At 40.9% G+C, this 13,981-nt stretch overlaps 2 protein-coding genes across 3 annotated transcripts in view; one reads left to right on the top strand and one right to left on the bottom strand.

Annotated features, from left to right (window-relative positions):
• Window positions 1-10,187, bottom strand: part of ECM2 (extracellular matrix protein 2) — a 69,529-nt gene extending 59,342 nt beyond the window's left edge. Inside the window, exons 1-2 of the mRNA XM_049711506.1 lie at window positions 9,305-10,187; window positions 6,361-6,417 (exon numbers count right to left, since the gene is read on the bottom strand). The gene's annotated coding sequence lies outside the window, so the exon portion shown is untranslated. The remainder of the gene's footprint in view (window positions 1-6,360; window positions 6,418-9,304) is intronic.
• Window positions 1-13,981, top strand: part of CENPP (centromere protein P) — a 223,162-nt gene that overhangs the window by 200,258 nt on the left and 8,923 nt on the right. The window contains exon 6 of one of the 2 annotated variants that reach the window (XM_033413619.2): window positions 3,604-3,717. The exons of the other annotated variant lie outside the window; for it this stretch is intronic. Coding sequence (XP_033269510.1) covers window positions 3,604-3,717 — 114 coding nt within the window. The remainder of the gene's footprint in view (window positions 1-3,603; window positions 3,718-13,981) is intronic. 2 annotated transcript variants of the gene reach the window in all.

Consider the following 13,981-nt stretch of genomic DNA (forward strand, 5'->3'; position numbering starts at 1 on the left):
ATTGTTGGCAGAAACATAAATTGATAGATTTTTTTATATAGGTCATTTTATCAGCCTTTACTCAACATTAAGCCATTCTGCTTCTAAAAATGTACAAAAATATCTTAGAAGGATATTCATTGTAGTATATAAAATAGTGAAAAATTACAAATAACCTAAAAGATCATCAATAGACAATTGGTTAAGTCACAATATACTGTATATCTATACAATGGCTTGCCTTATTGCCTTAAAAATAACAAAGTAGATTTGTGTTTACTGATATGGGATATATCTTGGTACATTAAATGGCAAAATCAATCATAAGTAGTTTATATGGCAAGTGTGTTTTATTGAGAATTTGGTATATCCCAGGCAGTATCTGTAAAGAACTCCAAAAACTGATAGGGAAAAATGGGCAAGCAATTTGAACAGACTGATCCCAAAATTCAAATGACCAATAAATGCATGTACATGTTCAACTCCACTAGTCAAATGAGGGAAAATCTATTTTAAATCACCATCAGATACCATTGTACACCCACCAAAATGATTAATAGTAAAAAGACTGATAGTACCAATTGTTAGAATATGGAACAATAGCTATTCTCATATACTGCTGTTTGACGGTAAATTGGTACCAACACTTAGATATTATCTATAAAAGTTGAAGATACACATACTCATAGGTATATATTCGAAAGAAATGTGTGCACATGTGTATACAGAAATATGCATAAAAATGTCACAGCAGTGATCAGTTTGCAATATATACATATATCAAATCATGGTACACCTTAAGCTAATACAGTCTTATATGTCAATTATATCTCGATAAAATTTGGAAAAAATAAAAGTGAAAGTCATACAAGTAGAAACTGAGAGAATTCACCTCTAACAGATGTTCATGTTAGAATTAAAGGATATTCTTCAGGCAGAGGGAAAATGATCTAAGAAGGTTTGAGATGTAAGAAGCAATAGGAGCAAAGAATATGGTAAATACAGCAAACAGTGACCATATAATAAAGTCATAATAATGTCAAGGGAAGTCTTTTTTTTTTTTAAGCTAGAATTCAAAAGTACAAGTGTGACTGAAATTAAAATGCTGTAAAGTCCTTTGTTCGTGAGGAGGATTGAGACATGGATTAATTTGGACTTTGATGAGTATGCATGATAAAATATCTAAGGTAACCATTTGACATATAGAAATAGAGCATGTGACATCCCAACTAATATATGGGAAAAAGCAAAATTTTTAAAAGCTAATCAAAAAGAGGCAGAGATTAAAAAATTTTAAATAAAATTTAAAAAGTCATTTGTGGTGGAACTTCCAAATATGGCAGAATGAAGAGGTCACTGAATCTTCTCCATAGGAAAATAAGTGTAAAGCTGGAAAAATTGTGTAAAAAAAACTGTTTCAGGACTGAGGAGATTGACCAAAGGCAAAGAACAAATAATTCAGAGCTTGATTCTGCCTCTCTTTTAATATCTATGTTCACTCATGATGACCTAGATAGTCTTTCTGCAAAAATATCTCCCTCATCCATCCCATACTCTTTATTGTCACTAATGGAATTGAAATGACTATTTTGTTTGTAAATACATTTTGATTGCAAGTAATAGAAACTTCAAATAAGCCTAAGTACAACATGGGTGTATTGAAAGGACACTGAGAATACCCTCTTATTGAAGGGCATTAAGGATTCCCAAGGGCCTGGGACCAGGAATGAGGTCACCCTCATGGTCCAGGCAGTCCTCACGGACTCTCATCTTGCTTTCTTTTTCTGAGTTAAATCATCTCTACCATTTTCTGTATGTTCACTTCATTCTCCTCTCAGTAGGTCTTGCCTTCTGCAGGACAGCTCCCACTGTGTTGACAGGAATGTGGCCAATGGCCCATCTCAAAGAACCCAAGCCTATTTACCTTCAGTTCAAGCAACTTCCCAGATTGGTGGTATGGCCCTCAATTTCAGATTTTTCCAGAAAACCTGATTTAGCCAGCTTGGGTCATGTGTTCACCCCTAGTCCTATCAACTATGATCTCTAGGGCAAGTGCAGGTCATAAAAACTTGGCTGGGTGTTGGTGATATAATATAGTACAGAGTTAAACATATTTAACAAAAGTATTTTCACATAGACAATCCCAGGTAAAGCTTTTGTAAGAAAGAGAAAAGTTATTAAAATTTAATATAACTTTCTTCAATCAGCATGTATTTATCTTTACTTCCTGAAGAGAACATCTTTATACTGTTGGACTGCTCTATTGTGTAGCCTAAGGCAAGCTTTGTACCTATTAATCTGTCAGTAAATATTTACTGATTATTTCTTTTTAGTTTGTTTCATTTATAACAATACTTATAAGTGATTATTGAGGTTTTCTAAAAAATTTATTTTTGGCTGCGTTGGGTCTTTGTTGCTGCGTGCAGGCTTTCTCTAGTTGCGGCGAGCAGGGGCTACTCTTCATTGAGGTGCGTGGGTTCCTCATTGCGGTGGCTTCTCTTGTTGCTGAGCACGGCTCTAGGTGTGCAAGCTTCAGTAGTTGCAGCATGCGGGCTCAGTAGTTGCGGCATGCGGGCCCTAGAGCGCAGGCTCAGTAGTTGTGTTGCACGGGCTTAGTTGCTCTGCAGCATGTGGGATCTTCACGGACCAGGGATCGAACCCGTGTCCCCTGCATTGGTAGGCTACCAGGGAAGTCCCGATTATTGAGATTTTATATAATTTTTAGCTCTTTCTCATGAGAATTGTCCTTTAATTATTATATACAATGTTCAAGGACTGTGGTTGTTTTGTTTAATTTTTTCTGAATATATACTTAAATTACTGAGAGGTTTTTTTTTCTTTTTTAGAGGTGGTTAAAAACCATTTGTTATAACACACAAAAAGCAAATTCCTCTCTGGTTGAGAGTTGTTTTGCTTTTAAACTGACAAATTTCAAGCAGGCTTTAGTGAAACAAACAATATTTTCACTATAAAATCACCAGCATGATTGCAGGAGGAGCCATGCCATCATCTATTTATGTTGGTATGCCATTTGATATCTGTAATTCAGAACAGTGAAAGTAAATTTTAACTGCTTTCATGCTGAAAATGGCTTATTTACGTCTTTGGAAGGGAGAATTAGCAATGATCAAGCACTTAGCAGTGACCATGTTTTCTGTCTACAATTCAATGACTCTTCTTAGTTCAGTTTATTTATTTATTTAATACAATTTTTAAAGGTTACTTTCCATTTACAGTTATTACAAAATATTGGCTATATTCCCTGTATTATACAATACATCCTTGAGCCTATCTTATACCCAAAATTTGTACCGCCCACATTACCCTTCTCCCCATGCCCCCACTGGTAGCCGCTCATTTGTTCTCTGTATCTGTGAGTCTGCTTCTTTTTTGTTATATTCACTAGTTTGTTGTAGTTTTTAGATTCCACATATAAGTAATATCATATTTGTCTTTCTCTGTCTGACTTCTTCCACTTAGTGTAATGCCCTCCAAGTCGATCCATCGTAGTTCAGTTTCTTGAACCATCATAAACCCTATGCAAGCATTATGCTCCATGTCAGATAGGAATCAAAGACTGAATCAAACCACTGTAATTAATCCTGCTTCCTCATATTTTCTCAGGGACTCTCCCTCACCACTCCACTGCCCCCGGCCCCCAGTACCAACTTGGCTCATTTCATGACTGTCATCCACAGCTGGACACTAGCTGCCCTTCCCTCCCAGAATCCTCATTATGTGAGAAATAAATCTCTTCACACCCTCTTGCAATGTGTGGAACCATCAATGTTGACATCTGACCCCAAGTTTGGTGGGGGGTGTCCATCATGGTCTGTGGAATTGTCTCAACACCATACTTAGAGTATGTAGCAATGAGTGCCTGGTAGGACGTGGTAGTAGAGGGTGGACATCAGTTGTCTGGTGCCCAACACATTCCCTTCCTTCTTCTGAAAGTGCCCCCTTCCTTTTTTTTTTTTTTTTTTGGTACGCGGGCCTCTCGATGTTGTGGTCTCTCCCATTCCGGAGCACAGGCTCTGGACGTGCAGGCTCTAGACGCGCAGGCTTACTGGCCATGGCTCACGGGCCCAGCCGCTCCGCGGCATGTGGCATCCTCCCGGACCGGGGCACAAACCCGCGTCCCCTGCATCGTCAGGCAGACTCTCAACCACTGCGCCACCAGGGAAGCCCCACCCCCTTCATTTGAGGAACTTTTCCCTCATAGGCTGACACACCCTTGAAAATTATTCACAGTGGAATACTACACAGTCATTAAAAAGAACACAGCAACTCTATCTTCACAGGAAAAGTTCTTCAATACACATTGTTGAGTGAAGAAAAGAAATGCAGGGCTTCCCTGGTGGTGCAGAGGTTGAGAGTCCGCCTGCCGATGCAGGGGACACGGGTTCGTGCCCCGGTCCAGGAAGATCCCACATGCCATGGAGTGGCTGGGCCTGTGAGCCATGGTCGCTGAGCCTGCATGTCCGGAGCCTGTGCTCCACAACAGGAGAGGCCACAACAGTGAGAGGCCCGCATACCACAAAAAAAAAAAGAAAAGAAAAAAGAAATGCGAAAACAATATGGTGTAGTATGATTGTATTTATTAAATTTTCTCTATTGAGGTATTTTTAATTGAGGTGTAACTTTCCTATTTGCTGTGGGTCCATAGAGATCTGTAATATGAGAAGAGATCTGCAAGATACTCATCTGGGGAGAGAGGGGTGGAGACTAGAATTGGGCTTACATCAAAGAAGAGTTTAACTTAGCTTTAACCATTTAATTTTTATAGTGAGAATGCATTTGTTAATTACTTGTATAATTAAAGAGAAATGAAAATGTGATATTTCTCACCAAAAAGAAAGCAAGAGGAGACTTAAAGAAATAAGGCAGGGACTTCCCTGGTGGTCTAGTGGTTAAGACTCCACACTCCCACTGCAGGGGGCACAGGTTTGATCCCTGGTCGGGGAACTAAGATCCCTCATGCCTCATGGCACGGCCAAAAAAAAAAAACAAAAAAAAGAAATACGGCAGGCCGAGATGGCCATATGTACCCTCCCCTGCCATTTTAATCTTACAGAAATTCTGGATTAAGTACAACATGTTTTAAGTACATAGTCAAGCTCAAAAGAAAGAAGTAAAAATGTCCTGAGAGCCAGAAATAAGGAGAAAAATCAAAGCGAGAGCAGGAGCTGGTTTTGGCCAGCCCACAGCATCTCAGAGCAGCTCTGGGCCCTGGGTCAGAGATGGAGGACAGCCTGGGCTGCATCAGATGCTGGGGTGGATCCTCCTCCCAGAGCTTGGGGCCTCAAAGACTTCCGTCAGCTGAAAGAGGAAGAAGAAAGAGTGCCAGCCACCCCAAAGAAGCTGCAGGGAACTTGGCAGGTGGAGAAACTCACCTCTTCAGATCCCTGACATAGATATATACAAGGTCTCAGTTTACCTTGCCTACGTGTGGGCTAGGTAGAAGCCCAAATCTGGAAAGGAATATAAATTGTAGATACAGGGACTCCCCCAGGCTCTGAGAGAAGCCACCCTGAAACTTCCCTGGAGGGAAATTCTCACACATACATAACTGTCACAGACAAAAATGACCCCAGATGAAGCAAGTGCACATTAAAAAACTATACATTAATTGGGACTTCCCTGGTGGTCCAGTGGTTAAGAATCCACCTTCCAATGCAGGGGATGCAGGTTCGATACCTGGTCGGGGAACTAAAATCCCACATGCCGCGGGGCAACTAAGCCTGTGCACCACAACTACTGAGCCCATGCGCTCTGGAGCCCGCGCACCACAATTAAAGAGCCCACACGCCGCAACTACAGAGCCTGCGTGCTGTGACTAGAGAGAAGCCCACGCGCCACATCAAAGAGCCTGGGTGCCGCAACAAAAGATCCTGCATGCTGCAGCTAAGACACAACGCAGCTCAAAAATAAATAAAATATTTTTTTAATTATACATTAATTGTATAAAATAAACTTCTGTTAAGTGAGAATTATAGAACAATCTGGACAAAAACTACAAAGTACAAGGTTTAAGATATCAAAGTAATAACTAAACAAATAGATCTAATTTAAAATATAGGACAACTTTTTACAAAAGCCTATTGGAAAAAGAAACAAATTGACTCTAAATTTTTAAAATGTGATTAGAATTTAAAAAATTTAGAAACCAGTGGATAAGTCAAACAACACGTTAAATATTACTAAAGAGGACATTAGAGGATTTATTTGAAGAAACCACCCAAAGAACAGAAAGATAATTAGATGGAAAACAAATGAGTTCAGTTAAGAAGCATGGAATTAGGTGGTTCAGCGTAATCTAATAAGAGTTCCAGACAGAGAGAATGAAATAGATGCTATATTTAAAGAGAAGAATGTTATTACCTTGTCAGATATCCTCAGTTGTTTGTCCCAGTGCAGAAAGATTTGAATGACAGGATTCTGTGTGAAAAGAGGGACTGCGTTTAAAGGAACAATTATAACTTTACTTTGTACGTGAATATATCATCTCAGAATTTATAAAGGACATTTTAAAAAGAGGAAAAAGGGAACTGTCGAACTGTTTTACACAGTGGCTGTGCCATTTTACATCTCACCAACAATGCCTGAGGTTTCCACTTTCCCCATTCTCACCAACACTTGCCACTCTCTGTCTTTTTTATAATAGGTACTCTAGTGGATCTGAAGTGGTTTTGTATGGTTTTAAGGTAGATTTCAAACTAAGCATCCTGCAGATCTGTTTTTCACACTGAACTATTTTACTTCAAGCTATTTATGATAGTTCAAATTGTTGTTGAATGCCTTTCTAAACCACCTTATCTTACAAAGTCTAGTTGTAATTTAAATTGAAAATAACCATATGTTCACATTTCCTGATTCTATTAGTCTTTATCCAATCTTTGATTACAGTGTTTTTAACATGTTTAAAATAGTGTATTTTTCTGATAAACACGAACTGCACAGTATCACCATCACTGCCCACCCCACCCCCCAAAAGAAAAGGCTGATTATATTTTTTGCCTCAAGAACTTGAAGATTGGTTACTTCGGAAAAGCATGTTTGAGGTAATCACCTTCCTCTTGTAATTAATTAAATGATTTCAGACATTCATAACCATGTTTGCATAAGTCAGGGTCTTCAGGCCAGTCATTTAGGAACATCCTACCAGAACACCATCACTTTCACATACAAAGGTGTGGGCAGAAAAGCCCATATATTTGCAAGTGCTCTTGGAAGAAACAAGAGGGCCCTGCTTAAGCAAGTTCACTAATAGCGTGTCAGTGGAGGCATGCTTCAGCAAAGGGCTTTCAAATTCTCTAGTTCTGTTAGTATAACAAATTGTTAACCACTTGTTTTAAGATTTTTTTCAAGCTCAAACTTTGGTTTCGTCTCTGTATGTTTTCTTCTTTATAAGAGGCGGTAAACTACATCTGGTTAGTATTCAGTGCTTATGGCACTTGTAAATAAAGAACCCTCTTTCTGTTACAAATGTGTAAATGCTCTGCTTACAGCTTTTGATATTTAAAACAGCATGGAATATGTGTTTGTCTGAGGCTAAAGTATGACCTTTAGGAAATTAGAATCTGTCCTTTGGCTATTTTATCTTTAAAAAAAAAAAGCTTGACTTTGTTGGCCCACATCCTCTGTTTCCATTTTCTCTTATTGCTGGGCGCATAATCCACATTGGACAGTTGTGCAAGCCTCTGGGGTCCTGGGGCCCGAGTTCCCCTCCAGCCCATCAACACGATGTCTCTCTATTCCCAAATAAAGCCAAAGTTTGTGCAGGCCTTTTCCATTTCTTTGGTCAGCCTCAGCCTCTGGAAATTAGTATGTTTCTTCAAATATTATTTAAATGTACAAGTTAGCTGAACTTTAATAGAAGGAGATTAGGAAAGATAAGTAGAAAGCTTATAAACGTTCAAACAAATGTCTTTACAAGTAAAATTTTCATGTAACAAAAATTTCTAAGCTGCAGCTTTTGGCCCTTTTTTATTTCAAATGTGATTCAACTAACTCCAGTTGAACAAAATCATGTGACCATGTTTTCAGAACAGAGAAGTGTTAAACAATTGCACTTCTGTGTAAATGACCCAAGAGGGAGTCAACAGTAAGATCTCCATATTTTCAGACAACTTTAAGCATTTCCACACATTGAAATACCCAGAGGGTGGGCATGCACTGAAAACATTATCCAGAGCACACATAAGAGTAATAAAAGTTTACTGTGCATAAGATAAGACCTTCAAGAAAAAAAAAATCCAGAAAATACTTATCAAAAGACGTGCCCTTGGGGACTTCCCTGGTGGTCCAGTGGTTAAGACTCCGAGCTTCCACTGCAGGGGGCGCGGGCTCAATCCCTGGTCAGGGAACTAAGGTCGCACATGCTGCGCAGCAGCCAAAAAAACAAAAAGATGTGCCCTTGGCTATTAATCGTGACCCAAGAAAAGGCATACTGACTGCTTCCCAAAACAGTATTTCAGATACTTCTACATCAAGAAAGACTTGCAGATTGCTAGTCTTAACTTAGGAAGATCAGGTAAAAGAAAATAGATTTTATGTTCTTTGTCCCAAATCCTGGAACATCTGTACACAGTATTTCATGCATTTATGGCCACTGCTCTTCAGGACAGACATGACAGAGTTGGAAAAGACGCAAAAGAGACAGTAAAGTAATCTTGATGGCAACAGAGCTTCCAGATGAAGAAAAGAACAAAGCATTCTCCACGCTGGATGGCAGTGGCAGAGGGGAGGCATTCGTGTATTTACTTGTTTAATGTCTGTCTTCTCCACTAGATCGTATGCTTCATGGGCTCAGGGATGCTGTCTTTTGTATTTTAACTTTTTGTTGAAATATATAGACACAGAAAAGGGCACACATCATAAATATACAGTTGGATAATTTCTTTCAAAATCATAGAACCAGGGCTTCCCTGGTGGCGCAGCGGTTGAGAGTCTGCCTGCCAAGGCAGGAGACACGGGTTCGAGCCCTGGTCTGGGAAGATCCCACATGCCGCGGAGCGACTAGGCCCGTGAGCCACAACTACTGAGCCTGTGCGTCTGGAGCTTGTGCTCCGCAACAAGAGAGGCCGCGACAGTGAGAGGCCCGCGCACCGTGATGAAGAGTGGCCCCCGCTCGCCACAACTAGAGAAAGCCCACGCACAGAAAAGACCCAGCACAGCCAAAAATAAATAAATAAATGAAATTAAAAAAAAAAAAAAATCATAGAACCACTGGCCAGAAGAGGAAGCAGAGCAAAGAGCAGCCCCCAGAGCCCCTGTGCTCCCTTCTGTCATTTCTTCCACAGCGCCAGGGCCAGGGCCCACCTACCTGCCACAGGACTCCACAGGATGGGGTTGGCACCTGTCACTGCATACGGTGTCCATATGAGGTCCGTCCATGTGGAGTATAACTGGTGATCATTCCCCTTGTTGCCATGTAGCCTTCCGTCCTGTGGGTAAGCCACAAAGCATTCACCCAGTATTCTGTTCCTGGGCCCTTCCAGGTCCTGGCAATTGTAAATAGTGCTGCTGTGTGCATGTCTTTTGGTGACACATGTACATGTTTATGTTGGGTAGAGTTGCTGAATCTTAGGGTAGATGTATGTTCAGCTTTGAGGTGTTGCCAAACAGTTTTTCAAAGTAACTGTGCGCAGTTATACTCTCACCAGCAGGGTGTGAGGGTTCCAGTTGCTCAATTCAGTTTCAACACCGCTTTTGTCAGTTGTTTGTAGCCATTCAGGTGTGTATGTTGTGGTATTCCATTGTGGTTTTTATTTGTACTTTCCTGATGCTCAGTGTTATTTTGTTCACCAGGACATACCCAGCATTTAACAAAGTGCCCATGGTTTTTATTAGAGCTCTTTCAATGCAAGTGACAGAGGATGGGACGGAATCTTAACTCACATTGGCTTAGCAAAAAAGGAAATTTAGGGACTTCCCTGGTGGTGCAGTGGTTAAGAATCCGCCTGCCAATGCAGGGGACACAGGTTGGAGCCCTAGCCCGGGAAGATCCCACATGCCGCGGAGCAACTAAGCCCGTGCACCACAACTACTGAGCCTGTGCTCTAGAGCCCGTGAGCCACAACTACTGGGCTGGCGTGCCACAGCTACTGAAGCCCACATGCCTAGAGCCCGTGCTCTGCAACAAGAGAAGACACCACAACGAGAAGCCCACGCACCACAACAAAGAGTAGCCCCCACTCGCCGCAACTAGAGAAAGCCCGCATGCAGCAGCAAAGACCAGCAAAGACCCAACACAGCCAAAAATAAATAAATATTTTTTTAAAAAAGGAAAGTTAGTCACTCCAGTAGTAGTAGAGGGCTGGAGTAGTTCAGACAATCAAAGAAAGGTTGCCTGCGTTTGGGGATCACAAGGATAAGAGGATTTTCCCTGCCATTGTGAGGCCCTCATCTCTGCACGGTTCTCTGCTGGTTCTCTGGACAACACACGGGCCTCATACAACCTGGAAGAGGCTGTCTGCTGAGCAACCCCTGTAGGAAAAGATTTTGTCCTCCCAGCATCTACCTGTCAGTTGGCCCAGGACACATCATATGCTGTTTGTGAGGAGCTGACAGTCTGTGATGACCTGAGCCAATCCTGTGAACAGGGACAGGTCTGTTACCAGAGGAGGGGTAATAAGAAAGCTTGCCAGGCAAAGAAAAACGGGTCTACAGTCCACAATAGCTCCACACAGTAGACACTCTGCAAATCATTCTGAGTGAATGAATTAGTCAATCCAAGTTCATCATGTGTGTAGGCCTCATGATGTATGAGAGGATGAACTTGAAATACTTTTACTTAAGAGGCCCTCTAGGGACTTCCCTGGTGGTCCAGGGGGCCCGGGTTTGACCCCTGGTCAGGAAACTAGATCCCATGTGCATGCCACAACTAAGAGTTCGCATGCCGCAACTAAGACCGGAGCAGCCTAAATAAATAAACAAACATTTAAAAAACTAATAAATAAAGAGCTCCTCTAGGAGAATAAAGCAGTTTCAGGACAAGGCAGCAAAAAAAATCCTTCTGCCCTCAATCAATTTAAGAGATATTCCATGCTGAAAATTTGAACTGTTACAGAATGCATTTTGCCAGTTCATGGATGGTCTGTAGAGAAATGCATACATGAAAGCATTTTCCATGTTTGCTACTCTCCTGTTACCTGTTTTGAGTCTCAAGTCAAGCCCAGGATCAGCTGGCCCCTTCCTACTGCCCAGTCCTGAAGGGGATGCTTATATCATTTGTGGCCAGATGACAAGACGTGTGTTATTCTAAGACCCCAAAAACAACTATGCATTTTCTCTTGAGTCTTTAAGGGAAAAATGGGAGCCCCTTATTAAAAACAATAATAATAATAAGCAAAATACTTACACCCATGGCAGGACATAAGGAGGTGTATAGAGTAAGAATCTAGGTGAATTTTCCTCTCTCTCTGACAAATGTCATGTGGGATCCTGGGTGGGAATCCTGAAAGAGAAAAAGGACATTAAGTAAAAACTAAGATAGCTGAATAAAGTGTAGACTTTAGTTATAAAAGTGATGTCCCAAGATTGGTTCATTAATTGTAACAAATATACCACACCAATATTAGATGTTAATGATATAGGAACTCTGTACTATCTTCCCAATTTTTCTGTCAGTCTAAAACTCTTTTTTTAAAGTTTGTTTTTAAAATAAAAATTCAGTAGAGGGTCTTGAAAGGAGCCCATGTATGAGGAGGGGGGTGTTGGTCCCTGAAGCCTATAAGCCTTATTGGTTTTAGGGTGAATTCACTCTGACCTCCCTCACTCTGATCAGCACTGAGCTGATACCAGAGGCTGAGGCTGACCAAAGAAATGGAAAAGGCCTGCACAAACTTTAGCTTTATTTGGGAATAGAGAGACATCGTGTTGATGGACTGGAGGGGAACTCGGGCCCCAGGACCCCAGAGGCTTGCACAACTGTCCAAGGTGGATTATGCGCCCAGCAATAAGAGAAAATGGAAACAGAGGATGTGGGCCAACAAAGTCAAGCTTTTTTTTTTTAAGATAAAATAGCCAAAGGACAGATTCTAATTTCCTAGAATTTTCTAAATTTTCTAAATTTCCTAATTTAGTGGGTCACCTGAAATTTGCTTCGAGAAAGGCATTGGGGTCAGGATGCCAGCTCAGCTTGGCTTCTTTACTTTGGGCTTGGGGTCATTGGAGCAGCCTTGCAAGTCTCTGAGCCTTTTTTTTTTCTTATTTTTAAAATGGACATAATTTTATATTCCTGCCTCATAAAGTCATCCTGTGATTAAATATGTAAAGACCTGGCAAAGTTAGAAGTATTGTGCAAATAGAATAAATTATTAGCGTCCTTTGGACTATTTTACCAAGGTTTGTTTTCCCTCTCACATTTTAATTCTCATGCCTAATATTCATTTTATTTTATTTTTCTTTAAACCAGCAGGTTTGATGTAATACAAAATTTCAACCATTTATTTATTTATTTATGGCTGCGTTGGGTCTTCGTTGCTGTGCGTGGGCTTTCTCTAGTTGTGGCGAGCGGGGGCTACTCTTCGTTGCGGTGCACGGGCTTCTCATTGTGGTGGCTTCTCTTGTTGTGGAGCACGGGCTCTAGGCGAGTGGGCTTCAGTAGTTTTGGCACGCCAGCTCAGTAGTTGTGGCTCACGGGCTCTAGAGCGCAGGCTGAGTAGATGTGGCGCACAGGCTTAGTTGCTCCGTGGCATGTAGGATCTTCCCAGACCAGGGCTCAAACCCGTGTCCCCTGCATTGGCAGGCGGATTCTTAACAACTGAGCCACCAGGGAAGCCCCAAAAATTTCAACCATTTAAAATTTTATTTACATAAATTATTTGTGCCCTATTTTATTTTGTCCTGGTTGGGGGGGGGTTCCTCTTTTTCTACAGACATGAGTTGACAATGGTTCATATATTTTCTTCCCATTTTTAAAAACTGAAGGCATTTTAACATAGGACTCTAGAATACAAGTTTGGACATATATCATTAGCTCTATATATAAAATGTAATTTAAATATTATTTAAACCTTAAATTCTATACCCAAACTATTCATCAAGTATGAGGGAAAATTGAAAATATAAACATGAAAGGCCTCAAAAATGGACAATTGAAACACACTGCCTTTGTTGGGCACTCTGCTAAAACCCTTCTGAAATGACAGTAGAGAGTTTTAAAAGACATACTGCACAAGGATGAAGAATAGGCCAGAGGAAGGCAGCAGTAACATACAGGAAGCAGATAACAGTGTGTTGTTTGATGAGGACCAGAGAAAGCTGCGACCTAACCCTTGAAGGAAGTTGATTTGTTCTGTGGAAGCTCTGATAGAGGGACTATGGATAGGAGAAGAATTAGTAGAAAGTCTATATGAGAGTCAGTCCGTCCTCACCCTGACAGAAGGCCTATGTGAAAAAGCTAGGAACCTCCAGAAAGGGCCTGGACTCTGCAACCTGACTCCTCTGGAGAGAAAACTGTGGACTTCTAATAAAAATAAGCACAGGGGTGTTCGCTGGTGGCCTAGTGGTTAGGATTCCGGGCTTTTACTGCTGTGGCCGGGGTTCAGTCCCTAGCTGGGGAACTGAGATCCACAAGCCACATGGTGTGGGCCACCCCCTCCCACCCCTCAAAAAAAATAGACACAACAAGTTGCTTTCACTAGATCAGGAGCCCTTTACTGTTGGGGACTTAAGTCTTATACCACATGGAATATATGAACAAACCTGTAGGGGCTATTATGTTTCCCAACAAAAATGTTTCTGTTGCTACCATCAAAATCAGTTGCCAGCATGAATTCTGTTACAAGTTGATTGTAATCACACTTGACCTGTGTATTACAACTATATTTGAATTTAGAAATGTTAAATGGTAGAATTTTTATGAGCTCAGGTTTTGGAAACCTATTTCCTTAGGTTTGAATCAGTTTACTAGTTGTGCAATCTTGAGCAAGTATCTTAATTTTTCAAGCTTCAGTTCCATTTATTTATTTATTTGTTTAAATTTATTTATTTACTT

The sequence above is a fragment of the Orcinus orca genome, chromosome 6, assembly GCF_937001465.1.
Source record: "Orcinus orca chromosome 6, mOrcOrc1.1, whole genome shotgun sequence".
NCBI lineage: Eukaryota > Metazoa > Chordata > Mammalia > Artiodactyla > Delphinidae > Orcinus > Orcinus orca.